This window comes from Caloenas nicobarica, chromosome 1 (assembly GCF_036013445.1).
Source record: "Caloenas nicobarica isolate bCalNic1 chromosome 1, bCalNic1.hap1, whole genome shotgun sequence".
Taxonomy (NCBI): Eukaryota; Metazoa; Chordata; class Aves; order Columbiformes; family Columbidae; genus Caloenas; species Caloenas nicobarica.
Window position 1 is genome coordinate 50,420,297 of NC_088245.1, and position 24,459 is coordinate 50,444,755.

The window sequence follows — 24,459 nt, forward strand, 5'->3', positions numbered from 1 at the left end:
TCACAGGTGGGCACAGCAAAACGGCTCCACACAGGCTCCCAGTGCAGCCGCGTTCCTGCCACGACTGTGCCCAAACTCAGACAAAGCAAACTCAGCATCGGGGTGCACACCTGGATGCACTTGGCAGCAAAAGGGGGGGACACACCTGAACTGGCTCCCAAGCGATCTTTCTCTCCCGCAGTTAAGGCGGGGAGCCATATGGAAACCCGGACCGCACATTTCTCTCAAGATCTGCAGCCAAACCTCCCGCCACTCGCTGTCCCCCTCCCCGCAGCCGGCCCGGGCGGGTCTGACACGGCCGCTGCCGCTGCCTGTCCACCCCGCTCCGCCCCGCCGTGCGGCGCCGCTCCCCGCGGCCCAGCGACTCCCCCTGGGCCCGGCCCCGGCCCCGTTCCGCCTCGGCCACCTGGCGCTCCCGCTTGGCCGACGGCTCCTCCTTCACCTCGGTCACGAACACACACGGCACCTTCCGCTGCACCGCGCCCCGCCGCCTCATGGCCCCGGCCACCCGAGCCCGCCCGCTCCCGCCGCCGGACCAGCGCCGGCCGGAACTGCGGCTGCACCGCCCCGCGCTGCGCCACGGGAAATGGAGTCCGTGAGCGCCCGCCCGCCACGAGCCCCGCCACGCACCCGAGCGCCGGGGAGGGCGGCGCAGGGCAGGGCGGGCGCGGTGGCCTCGGGGCCCCTTCCCGGCAGCCGGCAGCGAGGCGGGGGCACCCCCGCTCACAGCCGCCCGGTCCGGCCGCGGGCCTGGGGCAGCTCCAGGGCTCCAGCCGCCGTTCTCTCTCCAGAGCGGCTCCCGCTGTGTCAGGGCGGCCCCGCCCGCCTGTTTTCGGCTCCGGGCTGAGGCAGCGCGCGGTGGCGGTGCCGTTGGCCCGGCAGCCGTTCCTCGGGCTGTTTTCTGCTTGCCCGGGCGCCGCACGCCTGGCTGGGGCAGGGATGCCCAGTGGGGAACTCTCTGGGTCGGTTTGGCCCCCGTCAGCACAGGGGCCTCCGGGTGTTGCCCGGGCTCTGCGCCTCGGGATAAACCTTGCAAGCTGTGCTGGCTTGACCCTGGCTGGACACCAGGTGCCCACCAAAGCTGCTCTGTCACTCCCCTCCCTCCTCAGCTGGGCAGGGGAGAGAAGGCCCAAGGAAAAGCTCGTGGGTCGAGATCAGGACAAGGAGAGAGCGCTCACCCACTGCTGCCACGGGCAACACAGACTCGACTCCCACGTGGAAGTTCTTGTAGTTTATTGCCAATCCAATCTGAGTGCAGCAATGGGAAATAAAACCTGCATCTTAAACCACCTTCCCAACGTGCCTCCTTCTTGCCGTGCTCAGGTTCCCTCCTGCATTTCCTCTACCTCCTCTCCCTGAGCGGCACGTGGGAAGAGGGAATGGGGGTTACGGTCAGTTCTTCACAGGCTGATGGGCGCAGCCTTGGCCAGCGCTGGGTCCATCTTGGAGCCAGCTGGCACGGGCTCTATCGGACATGGGGGAAGCTTCCAGCAGCTTCTCTCGGAATCCTCCCCTGCAGCCCCACCCGCTTCAAACACCTTGGCATGCAACCCCAACACAGAATTAGTTCTTCCTGAGCTTACCACCTTAAGCTTACCTCGCCCAGGCACAGCCACGTAACTACAAAGAGCCCCTGTCTCGACAGCTCTTGACAGCGTTAACACTTTTTCGGACGGCTGCTCGGGCCCACTGACAGTTCAGTATTCATGGCCCGCATCTGCTTTCCTGAAAGGCAGTTGCGGGGCTTATGGAACTGTGGGAGTCTTTTCACATCGCTTCTCTGTTCACAGCCCGCGTCACTGCTGCCCACCTTGATCTCAGTGAGCAGTTTCATCCCGTAGTCAGGTCAGGTCATTCCTGTAGAAATGCCCTTATTCCAGTGCCAAAGTCCCAGTGGTCAGGCAGGCAGTATTCTCCTCTGCAGTTAGTCCTCGGGCTGGCTGCTGACACTTGAATTACAAAAAATTCATAGGCTTCTAGAGAGACTGGAGGACTTCCAGTCATTTCAACGCCTTTGTACTTCTTCCCCAGCTTGGGTGTGACCACCACTGAGCCAGCCTTGTACCCTTCGTGCCCATGGAGCCGCCGGCAGCTGCTTTTCATGTACACATCTGTCCCCCTTCCCGCTGGCTGACCAACGGTGTACAGCACAGGTGTAATCTGACAATTGGTCCACCCAGTTCAAGGGGGGGTGGGTGTTTTTGTTTGTTTTTTTGCAAGGAACGACCCATCACATGCAGGTCTGGTGCTGCTATGAACCACTAGTCCTCTTTCTGGAATTCTGCCTTATGTCTCACTCCCTTCTCTTTGGCTTTGCCTGCATCCTTCTTCCTCTCTAAGCAACGGCATCCTTCTCTTAGGAGTTTGTGACTCCTTTTCCTTTCTGTGCTTCCTTTTGTGTTTGTCCCTAAGTTCCCAGGCTTTGATCTAAGAGTGCACTGAAGTCCTCATCTCCAAGTCACTGATGTCACTCGGGTTATAAATTTGATCCCATGTCCTGGGAATAACAGTACGGCTTAGCATTTCCCAGGACTGAAACTTCATTTTCCCCCATCGGTATTTTTGGTTCGTAGCCAGCCCAGGACCTGAATGGCAACAAACGAGTTAATTCAGGATACAAGTGGACGCTGCTCTTTCTGCTTTAGATGTGGCAGTAGACGCCACAGAAGCAAGAAAAAGCAAGTAACCCCAACCATGTCAGCAGCGAACAGCCAACAGTGTACTAACAGGAGCAACAAGTTCCTCCATCCAAAGGAAGAGCTGCATTAAAAAACGTTGGGCAGAAGGGTTTTGATTAAGCACTAGTCAATAAGGTTTGTCTTTGTGTCATCAAAGGTTGGTTTCACAGGCCACAGTTCCTACAGCAAGATATTGGGTATTATTTAAGCCCCGGCAAATGGGTTTGTTCCATTTTTCATTAAAGAAACACTGGAAAGGGAGACTCTGAAATGGTCCTGTTTTCTGTACTTTGCACTGAAGCAATGAAGATGAGGGTCGATGTTCAAGCTGGACATGTCTCCTGGCGCCATGACGTTGACATCAGGAGCTGGAGGAGCAGTTGGAACTTTCAAAACATAACATTCTATACTGGCTGGCAACTGCCTTTGTCGGTTCGGCAAGGCTGCAGAAGGCACCAGCTCCTTCACTCGACTGCCTTTTGCTGTCCCTTGGCATCTTCTTTCACGACAGAGGCAGAGCTGAGGTTGTGAAGGCCCAGTTTTTAGAAGAAAACTGCTGCTTTCAAAGAGAAGACATCGTTTCGCCTCAGTATTCATAGTTTCAATGTTTGCATATATGTTCTGCTGGTATTAGGAGCGTGGAGAAGAAGCACAAGAGGTGAAAATGACCACAGCTGGGAATGACTGCTATTTCCACCGTTCCCCCTACGCACAGGTAAATGCTGTAGATTGTAGAGTGCTTTGGATCCTTGATTTCTTGATACAGCCGTGTTGACAGGGAGGTCTGTTATGTAAACAGAGAAGCTGATATTTCACTCTGGCTGGGTCATGGCCACATCTGTAGAGGAACCATCGGATTTTTGGAAGTGGTGAGAAGAGCTAATTATCTTCTGAACCACGGGCAATTTTTTGGTTTCCATCCATTTCAGCAATGGGGATTTAGGCGTTAATGCCGGGGAGATGAGCTTTGGCTCCAGGCCCAGCGCGTCTCAGGGGATGGCCCAGTTGTACTGACTACAGTCCAAACGTGGCATGTTTTGGAGATGCTGCTCTTAGACCCAGCTGTTAACGTCTTGAACTAGGTGAAAGTTCCTTTAAAATATCATATAGAATCTCATTAAGAAGTGAATTGCATAATCAGAAATGTTCCTAGAATCGGTACTCTGGAATAAGGCAGGGATACAGAAAAACAACTTTAAGTAACACTAACAAGCGTGACTCTCATGAAAGCGCTATCTCTGCAATCTTGTGTGGACTTTTTAGTTGGTGAAATTTTGACCAATAGAGGGAGAGCAGCAGTGTGAGCATATGTATTAGAAAAGAAGGAATAATTATACAAATAATTAACAAGTCCATGTAGATATGCTCTCTATTGTTTTGGGTTTGGTTTTGTTTGTTTTTTGGTTATGTTTTAGGGTTTTTTTGGTTATGTTTTTGGATTTTTTTGTTTTGCCTGGGTTTTTTTTTTTGGGGGGGGGTAGGTTTTTCTTTTCCCCATTAGGCTTTTGTTTGTCATCTGTACAAACAGCTGGGAGAGGGTGTGAGCAATATTAATGACAGTAATCTCAGAACATCAACTCCCAAACTGTTACTTTTTAGTTCTTGCTGAGAATCTTTCTGGGTTTGGTTTCCCATTCCTTATTTCCCATGGACCCATGTACATTTCTTAAGAGAGTCTAATGTAAGATTCGCACTTGTACAGCCGATTTCATTTGGGATTGACCTGATTATCCCATTCTGCGGGAAAGGAAACTCAACCACATGTCAGTTACGCAACTAATAGATACTTTTTCTTCTCAGCATCTCATGAAAAGTTGGCAGTACAGTTATTAGACTGCTTTACTCATGTTCTCATCTAGGAAAAGTTTTACATCAAGGAAGCTCCATTGACGTAACTCAGGATAACTTTAGAGTGTTCTGGAGCTTCGGGTATCTTTAAAGATAACTTTAAGAGTTCTAAAATATCAGAACATGGTCCCAAAAAATCTTGGTCATATGTTCACAGCAGTACACTGTGTACCAATGCATTTATTCTATTTTTATTGTTATATTTACAATACATGAAATCTCTTTTCTCCTGCAGCAGAAGTACAGCCACATCGCCTGTTTCTGGGAAAAACAACCCTCAGGCTGTGTGAGGATCAGTTGTGCCTTCCATCATACCAAACCGCGAAATATAAATGGACTCTTTTTGCCACCTAGTAACAGTAAGTAAAAATATTTTCTCTACTATTTGTCCCTTAGCATAAGCAGATCCACAAGAATGTCCCTGCAGTGCTCAGTAATCTCTATGAAGGTCCAAAATGTACCATGCTAAATCAATGGGGTAGGATCTGCTACCCCAGCAAGTTCAAGGCAAAGAAATGAATTTTATTGGCATTTGAACAGGGTTGCCACATGAATTTTTTAGCTGTCATGTTACGGATGTTTCTCTCAGTCCCATGAAAGAGGTTAGCAAGAGCTATGGAGTAGAAATGTTGCAGGAATAGTTTGCAAGGCTGTGCAATATCTGAAAATCAGATTATTTATAGAAAAATTTAAAAACCCAACCATTACAAGATGTGGGGTTTTTTCATCAATTGTTTCAAAGAGGAGCTCTTGGCTACCAGGAGTCCTGTTAGACAGCTGGAACCTGGAAGAGGGAAAGTGTCCAGGGCAGGGAACCAAGACAGGTGTCAGAAATCAGGCAGAAGCTGGAGTGAGAGCAGCATGACTTGTCACAGATGCATGAGCAAGGGGACTAAAATGGAGATGTTCATGGGCCTGAGCTCCAGATCTGGAGAAAGGTGTCATGAGAGAAGTCCAGAGAGACCTCTAGTCAGAAGCAAACACCTTGTGTTCCAGAAATTCCCCCAGGGAAAGGTAGCATGTGCTATGTGGGCGTGTTGAGCCACCCAGCCCCAGAGGAGCAAGACAAGAACTTGAGTGCTCTTTTCACTTCAGCCCAGGTATTACTACTCATATGTTTCCCTAAGCTGTAAAGACCTTGAAACACATTGGAAGAAAGAAGGATACTGACTGAAATTAGTGGATCCACCAGCTGGAAGAGATATCCAGCCTTTTCTAAACATCATCAAATGATCAAAATGTTTCTTTTCAAAAGGCTTTATTCCTCATCTGTTCTTTCAGAGGAGATACAACCCATGTTTTTTCATGCTTCCTGTTGTTGCAAGATGCTCTTTTGCCAAGCTCCGCGCAATAGTTTTACCACAAGGCACAATGTGCCTATGTAATGATCCCTTCCATAGGATAAAGACTTCAAAGTTCTAAATCCTGGTCTGAACCTGGATTTGATATTCTAGTTCCTCCTAATAACAGAAATATAATGTTCTTTTCTGCAGATGTGTCATTGCAACAGGGTGGCCAAGAAAGGATTCTGCATCCAGCCCATCATCGGGAATCACTCCGAAATCAAGAGAATATTTTCCTACCAGTTCAGGCTCCACTGATTATAAGCCTCAACAATGAAGAAGATGAAGAGGACGACGAAGAGAACTGTAACCAGATATTTTTTCTTTTACAAAGAAGTAGGATAGGGTCTTTTTCGACACTTCACAACTGATTTGTTATAACAACCATTAGCTATTTAGAAGAGTTGTCAACAAGATTTCAAAATAGTCTCCAGCTAATCCCCAATATCTTGGAAACAGTAGTCACCAGAAGTGAGGCAACGTCCTAATTCCTGTGAAATGCCTATTTGTATATTTCAATAGCAGTATCATCCACATACCCCATTTTCATTAAATAGAATTTGAAAAGTGATCCACAGTTCAGATGGCCATCAAATACTCTTCAAACTTTCTCTAAATTTGAGGACACAATTCACTAGATTAACTGAATGTCTATGCGTATTTTTATATATTTGTTTTGGTTTTTTATTTTTTAAATGTAGTTAAACCATTGACTGTATCTCACTCAGAGAAATTCATGATGATATTTGATTATTAAGAATTGCTGAAGGTCTTTGTATGGATACCTAGTAATCTTTTAAAACTATTTCCTACAGATGTTTCTAATTGGGTGCCTAAGACTGCTGCAGAAATTGAAGAGGAAAGAGCCATAAAGGAAATATGCTATAAAACTGGTAAATATGAAATCAGTCACTCTTTCCTAAACAGCAACAATGCCAATATACTAAGCCTTGGGTTTATTTTCCCTCTCGGGCTATGTTAAGGAGAGTATTACAGGATCCAATACCCCCACGAACACCAATCAGCACAAACTGTGTCTTCACCTCGGAAAAAGGAGAAATTACTCCTGGAAGCTACCGAGCGAGACTTGCAGAAAGGTAAGGACTTTTCATCTTCTTGGACAATATGTACCACTTTTAGGATTACACTTACAGGGACAAAGGATTAGATACCTTGCCCCTCCTCCCCTCTTTTTTAATTTAGTGACAATAAAAGACAGCATATTACGAAGAACAGTAAAATACTACATTAATTTTTCCCCACATATATATACATACATAGTGTCACACACGTGGTGACTACCTGTATCAAATGCAGATGGAAAAGGTAGAAACAGGCTGTAAACCCCATGTATACTTTATAGAGATATACAACTGTTCCATAAACTTCGTCAGGTAAGATTCATCAATATAATTCATGAAAAGTGAGAAGCTAAAGAATGAGCAGGTAATTTGTAGCTGGTTCTTTACTTCGGAGCCATAGTTTGTCTTTAAGCTGCATTTTATGGAATTGTCTTAGAGAGCATGAAAGTTCTACATCAGTTACAGTAGACAGGAACCAAACATCTAAGAAAAGAGAAAGAATATAAAATGGGAGGTTAAAGGAAATTGCACTCATCACTATCTCACAGAGGTGGGAGGAAGAGGTTGGCAGGGCCAGTCCCTGTGCTTACACACAAGCAGCTCACACATCCTTTCTGCTGCCTTTCCAGGTGATGGCAGTAGAATTCCCAGAACATTTATTAATACAAAAAGAGAAGGAGAGATTTCAGGAAGGAGAATACCAACAGAGCGTATTCCCACAAGAGATCGTCGATCCTTTGACAATGGAGGTAAATACCCTTTAGCATCAGCTTCTCATTGATTAACATCTTGTCTTGTGGTAAATAAGGTAACTGAATATGCACGCCTTAAACTACAGTATAATACCCTTAGTCACCAGGTACATTCACATCGGAGGTGAATCTATTATAGGAATGTTGAATCTCCCGCCATTCCTTGGTATTTCTGCAACGCTGTTTGTCACCATGTCAGCAATGCGCACTCAGCTGTTAAGACTCTGTGTGGGCCCGTGCTGTGAACTGTATCACCAAAGTGCCTGATGATTCAAGTAATCCTTTTGCCAACTGAAGTTATTTTCTATGCCACGTTGTTTTAGTTGTTCAGTTTGCAGGACAACACGTAGCTGAACTGATACAACTGAGACACAGGCAAAGCATCCCTCATGTGCAAGGGGCGAGAAATAAACAGCGGCAGAGAGGAACATATTAAGGGTTGTGGTTTTGTTGCTGAGTTCTCTTGTAATGACAGGCAGCTCAGGCTCAGAAGTTGTCACCCTGCGCTTTGGAGCCTGTTTGCATTGGGTTCCCATGCAGATGTTACACTTTGACTTTGGAAAAGGGTTTATTCCCCCTGTGACACACACACAAATTACATACAACTTTTCACTCTCAGTTCTTACAAATGTCCCTGTGGATTAAAGCCAATGTTTGTTAAACTGTAAACCCTAAACACAACCACAGTGAGCTGGTAAATAAGCATCACTCCAAAGAAATAAAGAAGAATAAATGGACTTCTGAGGAGCCAAGAAATTCACCTCATACGGTACCAGGAAAAGGTATTTTGAGAAAACAGTTGGCTTATTCATTTTCATTTACTAAACTTTTAGATGATCCAGCACTACCTACCTAATTTCTGTTCTTAATGTCAAATGTGGACAATCCATATTTAGATTGGACTCTCCACAAAGAACATTGTTTTAATCTTGTCTTCCAGCCTCCAGGCTCCTGCAGTATGTCAAAATTTGATGAACAGCTCAAAATTTTCATTTAATTTGCTTTTTCACTTTTAGGAATTCACACTTCAGACCCCAAAGGAAAACCAAGTTACCAGCCAAGGGGTCAAAGGAAGGATGATGAAACTGCTGCTTATGTTCCTCGTGGGAGAGCAGCTGGAAGAAAGATATATTGTGATTCTTCAGAACCTCGAAGATCAGCATATGTATTCTACCGCACTGTCAATGTCAACCAGGAACCAAAGTTCAACGGATCTACAGGTGGGCTCCTGCTTACACAGGATTCTTAAAATGCCTCAAATGTGCCTGTCTGTATTGTGCTGCTTTCTTTTTTGTCCCTGCAGGCGATTGTTAAGTCATTTCTGCCTAAATGCCTTCATAGCAGGAATTCATTTCTCTGCCCAAAGGGCAATGAATGCAATGATGTGCTGATGTGTACTAACATACCGATCGCCACTAATTACAGCTTCTTTTATCTGATTTCTTCTTCTGAAATATTTAATAACTTGTAGTAGTCCATTTAACTTCATGTTGGAGCATGATGGATTCATGCCTATTTTTATAATTTAGTATTATTTTCATCTTCCATAAAGAAGTCCTGTGTGTTGCTTTTTGGCAATCTGTTTCAGATGTAACCATAATTTTACATCTTACACTGTCTTTTCAACTTGCTAATACAGCTTCTCACAACCTCGTACATCAGTTGGGTTTTATTTGCCTTTCTGCTTTCCTTTTCCATGGTTACTCTGGATAATTCTGTTGGTTTCATCTCTCACTTCATGTAGAAGTTTAGTGGTAAATAATTTCAATAATCATAAGTTAAGAAAGCGATTTCATCTTGCCAGGTTCAGTCATCTCTTCTAAGACTGGTTGAATCTCCATCTTGAGGTGCCTCCCTGTCTTCATTTCCAATAAAAGGAATCTCACTCAGACAGAGTAACCGCTTCCCAAAGATTCATAATGTTAAGTCGAATTCATCCAAATGGTACTGCTTTATTCTGGAGATGAACAGTTTTACTTTTTTTCTTTTCATGTTTGCTTTGATTAAATGTGGACAGATTGGTAGAGAGATTACAAAGAGAACATTCTTAATCTGAATAACACAATTAATCAATTGCCAGGTTAAAAAAAGTTAGAGCATTTCACAAAAAAAGGTGATCAGCTTTTTTGTCATAAGAACAACCATTACCATTGCCACTACCTTTATTTTCAAGCAGTACCTGAGCCATATGGTCAGAAATGCTCCAAACCTAAGAATCAGCTTGACACAAACAGAAGATTTTCGACCCAAACAGAAAACTGTTGTAATGCTTACATGTTGTGTATAAATAGCTATATATAAACTTAAAATCGTAGCATTATTTTGCAATTAATGATTTGAATTAATGGAATTAAGATGGAATTAATACAAAACAAGAGAACTAATAATATTTTTAACCAAATTTCACAGAAAACAGTTAGTCATTAGGCAGCTTCTCTGATGCACAATCAACTGCCCAGCACAAAAACATCCCATTGCCTTATGTCTAGTGCATGCACATGCAGGGATAGAAGAGGAGATTGGATTCACCTGATGCTTTCATTCATACTTCAGCTGATGTAATATTTAATTCACATACCAGCCTAAGAGAGTCCTTCCTGAAATTGTAGCTGAACTCAGAAACAATGTTTATGTTTCTTCTACAGACAAATACACTTCAGGATCTTACAATGCACCAACTTGGAGGAGAAGAAATCCACATGCAAAAACATTCCCTAAATTTGGAACAACCATTCAGGTAACTGTTTGATCAAAATTTTTACAATGCAGTCTACTTCACAAAAGCGACAGGACTCTCCCCACCTAGAAAATGTAAAACTGCTCTTAAAGCTTTTGCAGCCAAAACCCACAAGATTCTAAGCAGTGCTGAGTCATCTGAATGACCAGGGAGTAGTTCTGTTTGTTTGCAGACATGTAATTTTGACTGTAAAACTAACCCAGGATTTCTAATGTTTTACAATATTACTGATATGAAAGCAAAATACGTACCTGCCTTCAAAGTGAGGAGCTACAACAAGTGGATTTTGGCTCGTAGCGCTGGACAAAGCACAGCACAGACCACAGGAGTGTGATCTGTTTGTCTGTTTGATTGCTCGTGAAGCATCTGCAACAGCTGAACGATGATCAGCCGAGCTCCAAATTGATAAAAGGACTCGGGCTACAGAACATTCTCCTGATACCCTAAGGACCATTAATACATTTTACAGCTGCCTTGAAAGCAGAGTTTACAACCTCTATCTCGTGCTCCAAGTTTAATTCTTAACATGTTTCTGAAAGAGCATCTATAGATTTATTCTAGTAAATAGTGTACAAAACCTTCTGTATATCTATTTTGACAACAGAGCCAAAACGACATGCAAGTGAACAGAAAACAAGAACTATACCCAGAGCGGAGAATAGGATGAAGCGAGTGGTTGACATTACAATACTCTAAAGTGAAACGAGATGCACCAATGTTTCAACAGTGACAAAAATGGAAATTAGGAAAGTATGTTCTGTATGGTCATATATTAAGGTTTTAAATATATTCACTAAGTTGTGTCTGTTACGAAAATTAGACAGTTGAGATGATTTTTAAAGACTGTGGCTGTTCACCACAAGACTGCTAGTACAATATGTGCATAGAGATGAAAAAAATCTCTAAGCAGAGTGTTCCCCTAATGTATTTCACAGAAGTTTTACTGCATAACAGAAGTTCTAATGCATATGTACCGTGATTAAATAAATTGTTTTCGGATTTCAGTAAAGCCTTTGATACTGTCTCTCACAGCATTCTCCTGGAAAAGATGTCCAGCACACAGCTGCATAAACAACAATGCAGCGGGTGAGCAATTGGCTGATGGGTCGGGCTCAAAGGGTTCTAGTAAATGGGGTCATGTTGGGTTGGACACCAGTCACTAGTGGGTTCCACAAGGATCCATCTTAGGGCCAGCACTCTTCAATGTCTTCATAAATGACTTGAACACAGGACTAGAGGGAATCCTAAGCTTGCTGCTTACACAATGTTGGGAGGAGCTGTTGACACTGTCGAGAGCAGAGAGACCCTGCAGAGGGATCTGGACAAATTGGAGAACTGGGCAATCACCAACTGCATGAAGTTTAACAAGGGCAAGTGCCGGATTTTGCACCTGGGACACGGCAACCCTGGCTGTACATACAGACTCTGGCACGAGATGCTGGAAAGCAGCTCTGCAGAGAGGGACCTGGGGGTTCTGGTTGACGGCAAGTTGAACAGGAGCCAACAGTGTCCCTGGCAGCCAAGAGGGCAACCGTGTCCTGGGTGCATCAAGCACAGCATTGCCAGGGAGGTGATTGTGCCGCTCTGCTCTGCACTGGTGCGGCCTCACCTGGAGCACTGGGTGCAGTTCTGGGCACCACAGGATAAAAAAAGATATAAAGCTACTGGAGAGTGTCCAGAAGAGGGCTACAAAGTTGGTGAAGGGTTTGGAGGGGAAGCCATATGTGGAGCAGCTAAAGTCACTTGTTTTGTTCAGCCTGGAGAAGAGAAGACTAAGGGGAGACCTCATCATGCTCTACAGCTTCCTCACAAGGGGAGAAGGAAGGGCAAGTGCTGATCTCTCTGGTGACCAATGACAGAACCTGAGGGAATTAAAGGAACATGTGCCAAGGAAGGTTTAGGTTGGACATCAGGAAAAGGTTCTCCCCCAAGAGGGTGCTGGAGCACTGGAACAGGCTCCCCAGGGAGGTGTCACGGCCCAAGCCTGACAGTGTTCAAGAAGAGACTGGACAACGCCAGTTGGAGCGCTACAGCAGACAGGCGAATGACACCCCGATCTGTCCAGACAATGCTTGTTACATCTTGGCAAGAATTACCTTTGACTGGGCTCCATTACTGTCACCTTGCTACATACTCCACATCTTGCAGCCTCAAATAAATTCTTCCCTCATAATGCTGATATTGCTTTGAGCACAACAAAAAGATGAGAAACAAGGTTGTTTTGTCTCTGCAGGGCTCACAGGTGGGCACAGCAAAACGGCTCCACACAGGCTCCCAGTGCAGCCGCGTTCCTGCCACGACTGTGCCCAAACTCAGACAAAGCAAACTCAGCATCGGGGTGCACACCTGGATGCACTTGGCAGCAAAAGGGGGGGACACACCTGAACTGGCTCCCAAACGAGCTTTCTCTCCCGCAGTTAAGGCGGGGAGCCATATGGAAACCCGGACCGCACATTTCTCTCAAGATCTGCAGCCAAACCTCCCGCCACTCGCTGTCCCCCTCCCCGCAGCCGGCCCGGGCGGGTCTGACACGGCCGCTGCCGCTGCCTGTCCACCCCGCTCCGCCCCGCCGTGCGGCGCCGCTCCCCGCGGCCCAGCGACTCCCCCTGGGCCCGGCCCCGGCCCCGTTCCGCCTCGGCCACCTGGCGCTCCCGCTTGGCCGACGGCTCCTCCTTCACCTCGGTCACGAACACACACGGCACCTTCCGCTGCACCGCGCCCCGCCGCCTCATGGCCCCGGCCACCCGAGCCCGCCCGCTCCCGCCGCCGGACCAGCGCCGGCCGGAACTGCGGCTGCACCGCCCCGCGCTGCGCCACGGGAAATGGAGTCCGTGAGCGCCCGCCCGCCACGAGCCCCGCCACGCACCCGAGCGCCGGGGAGGGCGGCGCAGGGCAGGGCGGGCGCGGTGGCCTCGGGGCCCCTTCCCGGCAGCCGGCAGCGAGGCGGGGGCACCCCCGCTCACAGCCGCCCGGTCCGGCCGCGGGCCTGGGGCAGCTCCAGGGCTCCAGCCGCCGTTCTCTCTCCAGAGCGGCTCCCGCTGTGTCAGGGCGGCCCCGCCCGCCTGTTTTCGGCGGTTATTCCAGTGCCAAAGTCCCAGTGGTCAGGCAGGCGGTATTTTCCTCTGCAGTTAGTCCTCGGGCTGGCTGCTGACACTTGAATTACGAAAAATTCATAGGCTTCTATGTGATGGAACACCTTATCCTTGGTGCCATCTTAAGACATATCAAGGATAAGAGGGTCATCAGGGACAGTCAACATGGCTTCCCCAAGGGGAAGTCGTGTTTGACCAACCTCATAGCCTTTTATGAAGACGTAACAAGGTGGATTGACGATGGCAGAGCAGCGGATGTGGTCTACCTTGACTTCAGCAAAGCATTTGACACCGTCTCCCACAGCATCCTCACGGCAAAACTGAGGAAGTGTGGACTGGATGATCGGGTAGTGAGGTGGACTGCAAACTGGCTGAAGGAGAGAAGCCAGAGAGTTGTGGTCAATGGGGCAGAGTCTGGTTGGAGGCCTGTATCTAGTGGAGTGCCTCAAGGGTCAGTTCTGGGACCAATACTATTCAATATATTCATCAATGACTTGGATGAGGGAATTGAGTGTACTATCAGCAAGTTTGCTGATGACACCAAGCTGGGAGGAGTGGCTGACACGCCAGAGGGCTGTGCTGCCATCCAGCGAGAGCTGGACAGGCTAGAGAGTTGGGCGGGGAAAAATTTAATGGAATATAACAAGGGAAAATGTAGAGTCTTGCATCTGGGCAGGAACAACCCCAGGTTCCAGTATAGGTTGGGGAATGACCTATTAGAGAGCAGTGTAGGGGAAAGGGACCTGGGGGTCCTGGTGGACAGCAGGATGACCATGAGCCAGCACTGTGCCCTTGTGGCCAAGAAGGCCAATGGCATCCTGGGGTGTATTAGAAGGGGGGTGGTTAGTAGGTCAAGAGAGGTTCTCCTTCCCCTCTACTCTGCCCTGGTGAGACCTCATCTGGAATATTGTGTCCAGTTCTGGGCCCCTCAGTTCAAGAAGGACAGGGAACTGCTGGAGAGAGTCCAGCGCAGGGCCACAAAGATGATGAAGGGAGTGGAGCATCTCCCTTATGAGGAAAGGCTGAGGGAGCTGGGTCTCTTCAGCTTGGAGAAGAGGAGACTGAGGGGTGACCTCATCAATGTTTATAAATACATAAAGGGTGGGTGTCACGAGGATGGAGCCAGGCTCTTCTCGGTGACAACCAACAGTAAGACAAGGGGTACTGGGTCCAAGCTGGAACACAAGAGGTTCCACTTAAATTTGAGAAGAAACTTCTTCTCAGTGAGGGTGACGGAACACTGGAACAGGCTGCCCAGGGAGGTTGTGGATTCTCCTTCTCTGGAGACATTCAAAACCCGCCTGGACGCCTTCCTGTGTAACCTCACCTAGGTGTTCCTGCCCTGGCAGGCGGATTGGACTAGATGATCTTTTGAGGTCCCTTCCAATCCCTAACATTCTGTGATTCTGTGATTCTAGAGAGACTGGAGGACTTCCAGTCATTTCAACGCCTTTGTACTTCTTCCCCAGCTTGGGTGTGACCACCGCTGAGCCAGCCTTGTACTCTTCGTGCCCATGGAGCCGCCGGCAGCTGCTTTTCATGTACACATCTGTCCCCCTTCCCGCTGGCTGACCAACGGTGTACAGCACAGGCGTAATCTGGCAATTGGTCCACCCAGTTCAAGGCGGGGCGGGTGTTTTTGTTTGTTTGTTTTTTTGCAAGGAACCACCCATCACATGCAGGTCTGGTGCTGCTATGAACCACTAGTCCTCTTTCTGGAATTCTGCCTTATGTCTCACTCCCTTCTCTTTGGCTTTGCCTGCATCCTTCTTCCTCTCTAAGCAATGGCATCCTTCTCTTAGGAGTTTGTGACTCCTTTTCCTTTCTGTGCTTCCTTTTGTGTTTGTCCCTAAGTTCCCAGGCTTTGATCTAACAGTGCACTGAAGTCCTCATCTCCAAGTCACTGATGTCACTCAGGTTATAAATTTGATCCCATGTCCTGGGAATAACAGTACGGCTTAGCATTTCCCAGGACTGAAGCTTCATTTTCCCCCATCGGTATTTTTGGTTCGTAGCCAGCCCAGGACCTGAATGGGAACACAGGTGTTAATTCAGGATACAAGTGGACGCTGCTCTTTCTGCTTTAGATGTGGCAGTAGACGCCACAGAAGCAAGAAAAAGCAAGTAACCCCAACCATGTCAGCAGCGAACAGCCAACAGTGTACTAACAGGAGCGACAAGTTCCTCCATCCAAAGGAAGAGCTGCAGTAAAAAAACGTTGGGCAGAAGGTTTTTGGTTAAAAAATAGTCAAAGAATAAGGTTTGTCTTTGTGCTATCAAAGGTTGGTTTCACAGGCCACAGTTCCTACAGCAAGATGTTGGGTATTATTTAAGCCATGGCAAATGGGTTTGTTCCATTTTTCATTAAAGAAACACTGGAAAGGGAGACTCCGAAATGCTACCATTTTCTGTACTTTGCACTGAAGCAATGGAGATGAAGGTAGATGTTCAAGCTGGACATGTCTCCTGGCGCCATGATGTTGACATCAGGAGCTGGAGGAGCAGTTGGAACTTTCGAAACGTAACATTCTATACTGGCTGGCAACTGCCTTTGTCGGTTCGGCAAGGCTGCAGAAGGCACCAGCTCCTTCACTCGACTGCCTTTTGCTGTCACTTGGGGTCTTCTTTTGTGACAGAAGCAGATCTGAGGTTGTGAAGGCCCAGTTTTTAGAAGAAACCTGCTGCTTTCAAGGAAATCACATCGTTTTGCCTCAGTATTCATAGCTTCAATGTTTGCGTGTATGTTCTGCTGGTACTAAGAGCGTGGAGGAGAAGCGCAAGAGGTGAAAATGACCGCAGTTGGGAATGACTGCTATTTCCGCCGTTCCTCCTACCCACAGGTAAATGCTGTAGATTGTAGAGTGCTTTGGATCCTTGGTTTCTTGATATAGCCATGTTGACAGGGAGGTCTGTTATGTAAACAGAGAAGGTGGTATTTCACTCTGGCTGGGTCATGGCCACATCGGTAGAGGAAATATCGGACTTTTGGAAGTGGTGAGAAGAGCTAATGATCTTCTGAACCATGGGCAATTTTTCGTTTTGCATCCATTTCAGCAATGGGGATTTAGGCGTTAATGCCGGGGAGATGAGCTTTGGCTCCAGACCCAGCGCGTCTCAGGGGATGGCCCAGTTGTACTGACTACAGTCCAAACGTGGCGTGTTTTGGAGATGCTGCTCTTAGACCCAGCCGTTAACGTCTTGAACTAGGTGAAAATTCCTTTAAAATATCACATAGAATCTCATTAAGAAGTGAATTGCATAATCAGAAATGTTCCTAAAATCGGTACTCTTGAATAAGGCAGGGATACAGAAAACCAATTTTAAGTAACACTAACAAGAGTGACTCTCATGAAAGCGCTATCTCTGCAATCTTGTGTGGACTTTTTAGCTGGTGAAATTTTGACCAATAGAGGGAGAGCAGCAGTGTGAGCATATGTATTAGTAAAGAAGGAATAATTAAACAAATAATTAACAAGTCCATGTAGATATGCTCTTTATTGTTTTGGGTTTGGTTTTGGTTGTTGTTTTGGTTATGTTTTGGGGTTTTTTGGTTATGTTTTTGGGTTTTTTTTGTTTTGCCTGGGACTTTTTTTTTTGGGGGGGGGGGGGCGGGTAGGTTTTTCTTTTCCCCATTAGGCTTTTGTTTGTCATCTGTACAAACAGCTGGGAGAGGGTGTGAGCAATATTAATGACAGTAATCTCAGAACATCAACTCCCAAACTGTTATTTTTTCGGTTTTTGCTGAGAATCTTTCTGGGTTTGGTTTCCCATTCCTTATTTCCCATGGACCCATGTACATTTCTTAAGAGAGTCTAATGTAAGATTCGCACTTGTACAGCCGATTTCGTTTGGGATTGACCTGATTATCCCATTCTGCGGGAAAGGAAACTCAACCACATGCCAGTTAAGTAACTAATAGATTCTTTTTCTTCCCAGCATCTCACGAAAAGTCAGCAGTACTTATTAGACTGCTTTACTCATGTTCTCATCTAGGAACACTTTTACATGACGGAAGCTCCATCGACCAAACTCAGGATAACTTTAGAGTGTTCTGGAGCTTCAGGTATCTGTAAGGATAACTTTAAGAGTTCTAAAATATCAGAATAAGGTCCCAAAAAATCTTGGTCATATGTTCACAGCAGTACACCGTGTACCAATGCATTTATTCTATTTTTATTGTTATATTTACAATATATGAAATCTCTTTTCTCCTGCAGCAGAAGTACAGCCACATCGCCTGTTTCTGGGAAAAACAACCCTCAGGCTGTGTGAGGATCAGTTGTGCCTTCCATCATACCAAACCGCGAAATATAAATGGACTCTTTTTGCCACCTAGTAACAGTAAGTAAAAATATTTTCTCTACTATTTGTCCCTTAGCATAAGCAGATCCACAAGAATGTCCCTGCAGTGCTCAGTAATCTCTATGAAGGTCCAAAATGTACCATGGTAAATCAATGGGGTAGGATCTGCTACCCCAGCAAGTTCAAGGCAAAGAAATGAATTTTATTGGCATTTGAACAGGGTTGCCACATGAATTTTTTAGCTGTCATGTTACAGATGTTTCTCTCAGTCCCATGAAAGAGGTTAGCAAGAGCTATGGAGTAGAAATGTTGCAGGAATAGTTTGCACGGCTGTGCAATATCTGAAAATCAGATTATTTATAGAAAATTTTAAAAACCCAACCATTACAAGATGTAGGGTTTTTTCATCAATTCTTTCAAAGAGGAGCTCTTGGCTACCGGGAGTCCTGTTAGACAGCTGGAACCTGTAACACGGAAAGTGTCCAGGGCAGGGAACCAAGGCAGGTGTCAGAAATCAGGCAGAAGCTGGAGTGAGAGCAGCGTGACTTGTCACAGATGCATGAGCAAGGGGACTAAAATGGAGATGTTCATGGGCCTGAGCTCCAGAGCAGGAGAAAGGTGTCACGAGAGAAGTCCAGAGAGACCTCTAGTCAGAAGCAAACACCTTGTGTTCCAGAAATTCCCCCAGGGAAAGGTAGCGTGTCCTATGTGGGCGTGTTGAGCCACACAACCCCAAGGGAGCAAGACAAGAACTTGAGTGCTCTTTCTGTGAGTGCACACATTGCCGAAAATGCACATCTTCATCTTATTTCTTTAAAACTGGAAAATATATCCAACTTCAGTATTTTTAATGTAATGTACAGAATCCTGATTGTATCATCATTTTTATTTCAGGCCATTGCATTTCCTGGCTCTCAGAAAATGCTATCCCAGTTCTGATACACTTTTTTAAAAACATAATGGGTAGATATAAGTTTCTAAGGAAAAGAATGACTTTTCTGATTTTCTTCTATTTAAGTGTAAATTATTTAAATGAATTTCATAATCTTTCTCAAAATATACATTTTGTACTTCATAAAGAGAGTTTTGATTCTGAAAATTTGGACAGAAAAAAAATGTCTGCAAGCTAAAAATGGGTAATGCAGTGCTTAGCATTGCTAAATTCTACATAGGAGGATGCCATGGGGAGTGGTACAGGTCTGCCAATTACTCAGCATATTTAAAATATTTTCACAGCTGGGGTCCAAAACTCATGTACTCGCTTCAGCCCCAGTATTACTACTTGCATGTTTCCCTATGTTGTAAATATCCTGAAACAGACTGGAAGAAAGAAGGATATTGACTGAAATTAGTGTATCCACCAGCTGGAAGAGATATCCAGCCTTTTCTAAACATCATCAAATGATCAAAATATTCCTCTTTTCAAAAGGCTTTCTACCGCAGTGCTTTATCTGCCCATTCAGAGGAGTTACAACCCATGTTTTTACATACTTTCTGGTGTTGCAAGATGCTCTTTTGCCAAGCTCTGCAGAATAGTTTTACCACAAGGCACAATGTGCCTATGTAATGATCCCTTCCATAGGATAAAGATTTCAAAGCTATACCTGCTGATCTGAACCTGGGTTTGATATTTTAGTTCCTCCTAATAACAGAAATATAATGTTCTTTTCTGCAGATGTGTCATTGCAACAGGGTGGCCAAGAAAGGATTCTGCATCCAGCCCATCATCAGAAATCACTCCGAAATCAAGAAAATATTTTACTACCAGTTCATGCTCCACTGATAATAAGCCTCAAGAAAGAAGAAGATGAAGAGGACGATGATGAGAAAGAGAACTGTAAACAGATTTTTCTTCTTTTACAGAAAAGTACAATAGGATCTTTTTCTACACTTACTTGTTATAATAACCATTAGCTATTTAGAAAAGAGTTGTCTTTGTATGCATACCTAGTAATCTAGTGCACATCAGCACATCATTATTTCCTACAGATGTTTCTGATTGGGTGCCTAAGACTGCTGCAGAAATTGAAGAAGAAAGAGCCATAAAGGAAATATGCTATAAAACTGGTAAATATGAAATCAGTCACTCTTTCCTAAACAGCAACAATGCCAATATACTAAGCCTTGGGTTTATTTTCCCTCTCGGGCTGTGTTTAGGAGAATATTACAGGATGCAATACCCTCACGAACACCAATCAGCACAAACTGTGTCTTCACCTCGGGAAAAGGAGAAATTACTCCTGGAAGCTACTGAGCGAGACTTGCAGAAAGGTAAGGACTTTTCATCTTCTTGGACAATATGTACCACTTTTAGGATTATACTTACAGGGACAAAGGATTAGATACCTTGCCCCTCCTCCCCTCTTTTTTAATTTAGTGACAATAAAAGACAGCATATTACGAAGAACAGTAAAACACTACATTAATTTTTCCCCACATATATATACATACATAGTGTTACACACGTGGTGACTACCTGTATCAAATGCAGATGGAAAAGGTAGAAACAGGCTGTAAACGTCATGTGTACTTTCTAGAGATATACAACTGTAACATAAATTTCGTCAGGTAAGATTCATCAATACAATTCATGAAAAGTGAGAAGCTAAAGAATGAGCAGATATTTTGTAGCTGGTTCTTTACTTCGGAGCCATAGTTTGTCTTTAAGCTGCATTTTATGGAATTGTCTTAGAGAGCATGAAAGTTCTACATCAGTTACAGTAGACAGGAACCAAACATCTAAGAAAAGAGAAAGAATATAAAACGAGAGGTTAAAGGAAATTGCACTCATCACTATCTCACAGAGGTGGGAGGAAGAGAATGGCAGGGCCAGTCCCTGTGCTTACACACAAGCAGCTCACACATCCTTTCTGCTGCCTTTCCAGGTGATGGCAGTAGAATTCCCAGAACATTTATTAATACAAAAAGAGAAGGAGAGATTTCAGGAAGGAGAATACCAACAGAGCGTATTCCCACAAGAGATCGTCGATCCTTTGACAATGGAGGTAAATACCCTTTAGCATCAGCTTCTCATTGATTAACATCTTGTCTTGTGGTAAATAAGGTAACTGAATATGCACGCCTTAAACTACAGTATAATACCCTTAGTCACCAGGTACATTCACATCGGAGGTGAATCTATTATAGGAATGTTGAATCTCCCGCCATTCCTTGGTATTTCTGCAACGCTGTTTGTCACCATGTCAGCAATGCGCATTCAGCTGTTAAGACTCTGTGTGGGCCCGTGCTGTGAACTGTATCACCAAAGTGCCTGACGATTCAAGTAATCCTTTTGCCAACTGAAGTTATTTTCTATGCCACGTTGTTTTAGTCGTTCAGTTTCCAGGACAACATGTAGCTGAACTGATACAACTGAGACACAGGCAAAGCATCCCTCATGTGCAAGGGGTGAGAAATAAGCAGCGGCAGAGAGGAACATATTAAGGGTTGTGGTTTTGTTGCTGAGTTCTCTTGTAATGACAGGCAGCTCAGGCTCAGAAGTTGTCACCCTGCGCTTTGGAGCCTGTTTGCATTGGGTTCCCATGCAGATGTCATACTTTGACTTTGGAAAAGGGTTTATTCCCCCTGTGACACACACACAAATTACATACAACTTTTCACTCTCAGTTCTTACAAATGTCCCTGTGGATTAAAGCCCGTATTTGTTAAACTGTAAACCCTAAACACAACCACAGTGAGCTGGTAAATAAGCATCACTCCAAAGAAATAAAGAAGAATAAATGGACTTCTGAGGAGCCAAGAAATTCACCTCATACGGTATCAGGAAAAGGTGTCTTGAGAAAACAGTTGGCTTATTCATTTTCATTTACTAAACTGTTAGATGATCCAGGACTACCTACCTAATTTCTCTTAATGTCAAATGTGGACAATCCATATTTAGATTGGACTCTCCACAAAGAACATTGTATTAATCTTGTCTTCCAGCCTCCAGGCTCCTGCAGTATGTCAAATTTTGACGAACAGCTCAAAATTTTCATTTAATTTGCTTTTTCACTTTTAGGAATTCACACTTCAGACCCCAAAGGAAAACCAAGTTACCAACCAAGGGGTCAAAGGAAGGATGATGAAACTGCTGCTTATGTTCCTCGTGGGAGAGCAGCTGGGAGAAAGACTTATTGTGATTCTTCAGAACCTCGAAGATCAGCATATGTATTCTACCGCACTGTCAACGTCAACCAGGAACCAAAGTTCAGCGGATCTACAGGTGGGCTCCTGTTTACACAGGATTCTTAAAATGCCTCAAATGTGCCTGTCTGTATTGTGCTGCTTTCGTTTTTGTCCCTGCAGGTGATTGTTAAGTCATTTCTGCCTAAATGCCTTCATAGCAGGAATTCATTTCTCTGCCCAAAGAGCAATGAATGCAATGATGTGCTGATGTGTACTAACATACGGACCGCCACTAATTACAGCTTCTTTTATCTGATTTCTTCTTCTGAAATATTTAATAACTTGTAGTAGTCCATTTAACTTCATGTTGGAGCATGATGGATTCATGCCTATTTTTATAATTTAGTATTATTTTCATCTTCCGTAAAGAAGTCCCGTGTGTTGCTTTTTGGCAATCTGTTTCAGATGTAACCGTAATTTTACATCTTACACTGTCTTTTCAACTTGCTAATACAGCTTCTCACAACCTCGTACATCAGTTGGGTTTTATTTGCCTTTCTGCTTTCCTTTTCCATGGTTACTCTGGATAATTCTGTTGTTTTCATCTCTCACTTCATGTAGAAATTTAGTGGTAAATAATTTCAATAATCGTAAGTTAAGAAAGCGATTTCATCTTGCCAGGTTCAGTCATCTCTTCTAAGACTGGTTGAATCTCCATCTTGAGGTGCCTCCCTGTCTTCATTTCCAATAAAAGGAATCTCACTCCGACAGAGTAACCCCTTCCCAAAGATTCATAATGTTAAGTCGAATTAATCCAAATGGTACTGCTTTACTCTGGAGATGAACAGTTTTACTTTTTTGCTTTTCATGTTTGCTTTGATTAAATGTGGACAGATTGGTAGAGAGATCACAAAGAGAACATTCTTCATCTGAATAACACAATTAATCAATTGCCAGGTTAAAAAAAGTTAGAGCATTTCACAAAAAAAGGTGATCAGCTTTTTTGTCATAAGAACAACCATTACCATTGTCACTACCTTTCTTTTCAGCAGTACCTGAGCCATATGGTCGGAAATGCTCCAAACCAAAGAATCAGCTTGACACAAATAGAAGATTTTCGACCCAAACAGAAAACTATGGTAATGCTTACATGTTGTGTATAAATAGCTATATATAAACTTAAAATCGTAGCATTATTTTGCAATTAATGATTTGAATTAATGGAATTAAGATGGAATTAATAGAAAAGGAGAACTAATAATATTTTTAACCAAATTTCACAGAAAACACTTAGTCATTAGGCAGCTTCTCTGATGCACAATCAACTGCCCAGCACAAAAACATCCGTTTGCCATCTATCTAGTGCTTGCACAAGCAGGGATAGAAGAGGAGATTGGATTATGGATTTGTTTAACTGAAAAGCAACTGATGCCTTTGGGAAGATTTTGAACACAGGAATATTGACTTTGTTCAAGTCACGGGTGTCCGTGGCAGAATCACCTCGTTTGGAAGATCCCGTGAGCCTGAGGAAACGCTGCAAGATTACAAATGATCTTTAAAGTACTGGAGAGAAAGTCTGTATTTAACACTGGCTTGTATTTCAGAGATGATGTGTGATTCACCTGATGCTTTCATTGATACTTCAGCTGATGTAATATTTAATTCACATAGCAGCCTAAGAGAGTCCTTCCTGAAATTGTAGCTGAACTCAGAAACAATGTTTATGTTTCTTCTACAGACAAATACACTTCAGGATCTTACAATGCACCAACTTGGAGGAGAAGAAATCCACATGCAAAAACATTCCCTAAATTTGGAACAACCATTCAGGTAACTGTTTGATCGAAATTTTTACAATGCAGTCTACTTCACAAAAGCGACAGGACTCTCCCCACCTAGAAAATGTAAAACTGCTCTTAAAGCTTTTGCAGCCAAAACCCACAAGATTCTAAGCAGTGCTGAGTCATCTGAATGACCAGGGAGTAGTTCTGTTTGTTTGCAGATATGTAATTTTGACTGTAAAACTAACCCAGGATTTCTAATGTTTTACAATATTACTGATATGAAAGCAAAATACGTACCTGCCTTCAAAGTGAGGAGCTACAACAAGTGGGTTTTGGCTCGTAGCGCTGGACAAAGCACAGCACAGACCACAGGAGTGTGATCTGTTTGTCTGTTTGATTGCTCGTGAAGCATCTGCAACAGCTAAACGATGATCAGCCCAGCTCCAAATTCATAAAAGGACTCGGGCTACAGAACATTCTCCTGATACCCTAAGGACCATTAATACATTTTACAGCTGCCTTGAAAGCAGAGATTACAACCTCTATCTCATGCTCAAAGTTTAATTCTTAACCTGTTTCTGAAAGAGCATCTATAGATTTATTCTAGTAAATAATGTACAAAACCTTCTGTATATCTATTTTGACAACAGAGCCAAAAGGACACGGAAGTGAACAGAAAACAAGAACTATACCCAGAGCGGAGAATAGGATGA

General features: G+C 44.5%; 2 protein-coding genes across 2 annotated transcripts; both read left to right on the forward strand.

The window, feature by feature from the left end:
• Positions 1 to 3,821: 3,821 nt before the first annotated feature.
• On the forward strand, positions 3,822 to 11,511 carry LOC135999099 (uncharacterized protein C12orf50 homolog). The gene is made up of 11 exons (XM_065652575.1): positions 3,822 to 3,836; positions 4,684 to 4,885; positions 6,020 to 6,175; positions 6,685 to 6,762; positions 6,853 to 6,966; positions 7,581 to 7,700; positions 8,381 to 8,485; positions 8,720 to 8,923; positions 9,877 to 9,963; positions 10,349 to 10,440; positions 11,473 to 11,511. The coding sequence occupies exons 1-11, from the start codon at positions 3,822 to 3,824 to the stop codon at positions 11,509 to 11,511; spliced, it is 1,212 nt and encodes a 403-aa protein (XP_065508647.1).
• A 5,289-nt stretch (positions 11,512 to 16,800) lies between these two features.
• On the forward strand, positions 16,801 to 24,459 carry LOC135999142 (uncharacterized protein C12orf50 homolog). The gene is made up of 11 exons (XM_065652659.1): positions 16,801 to 16,815; positions 17,672 to 17,873; positions 19,510 to 19,671; positions 19,824 to 19,901; positions 19,992 to 20,105; positions 20,720 to 20,839; positions 21,520 to 21,624; positions 21,856 to 22,059; positions 23,012 to 23,101; positions 23,701 to 23,792; positions 24,397 to 24,459. The coding sequence occupies exons 1-11, from the start codon at positions 16,801 to 16,803 to the stop codon at positions 24,457 to 24,459; spliced, it is 1,245 nt and encodes a 414-aa protein (XP_065508731.1).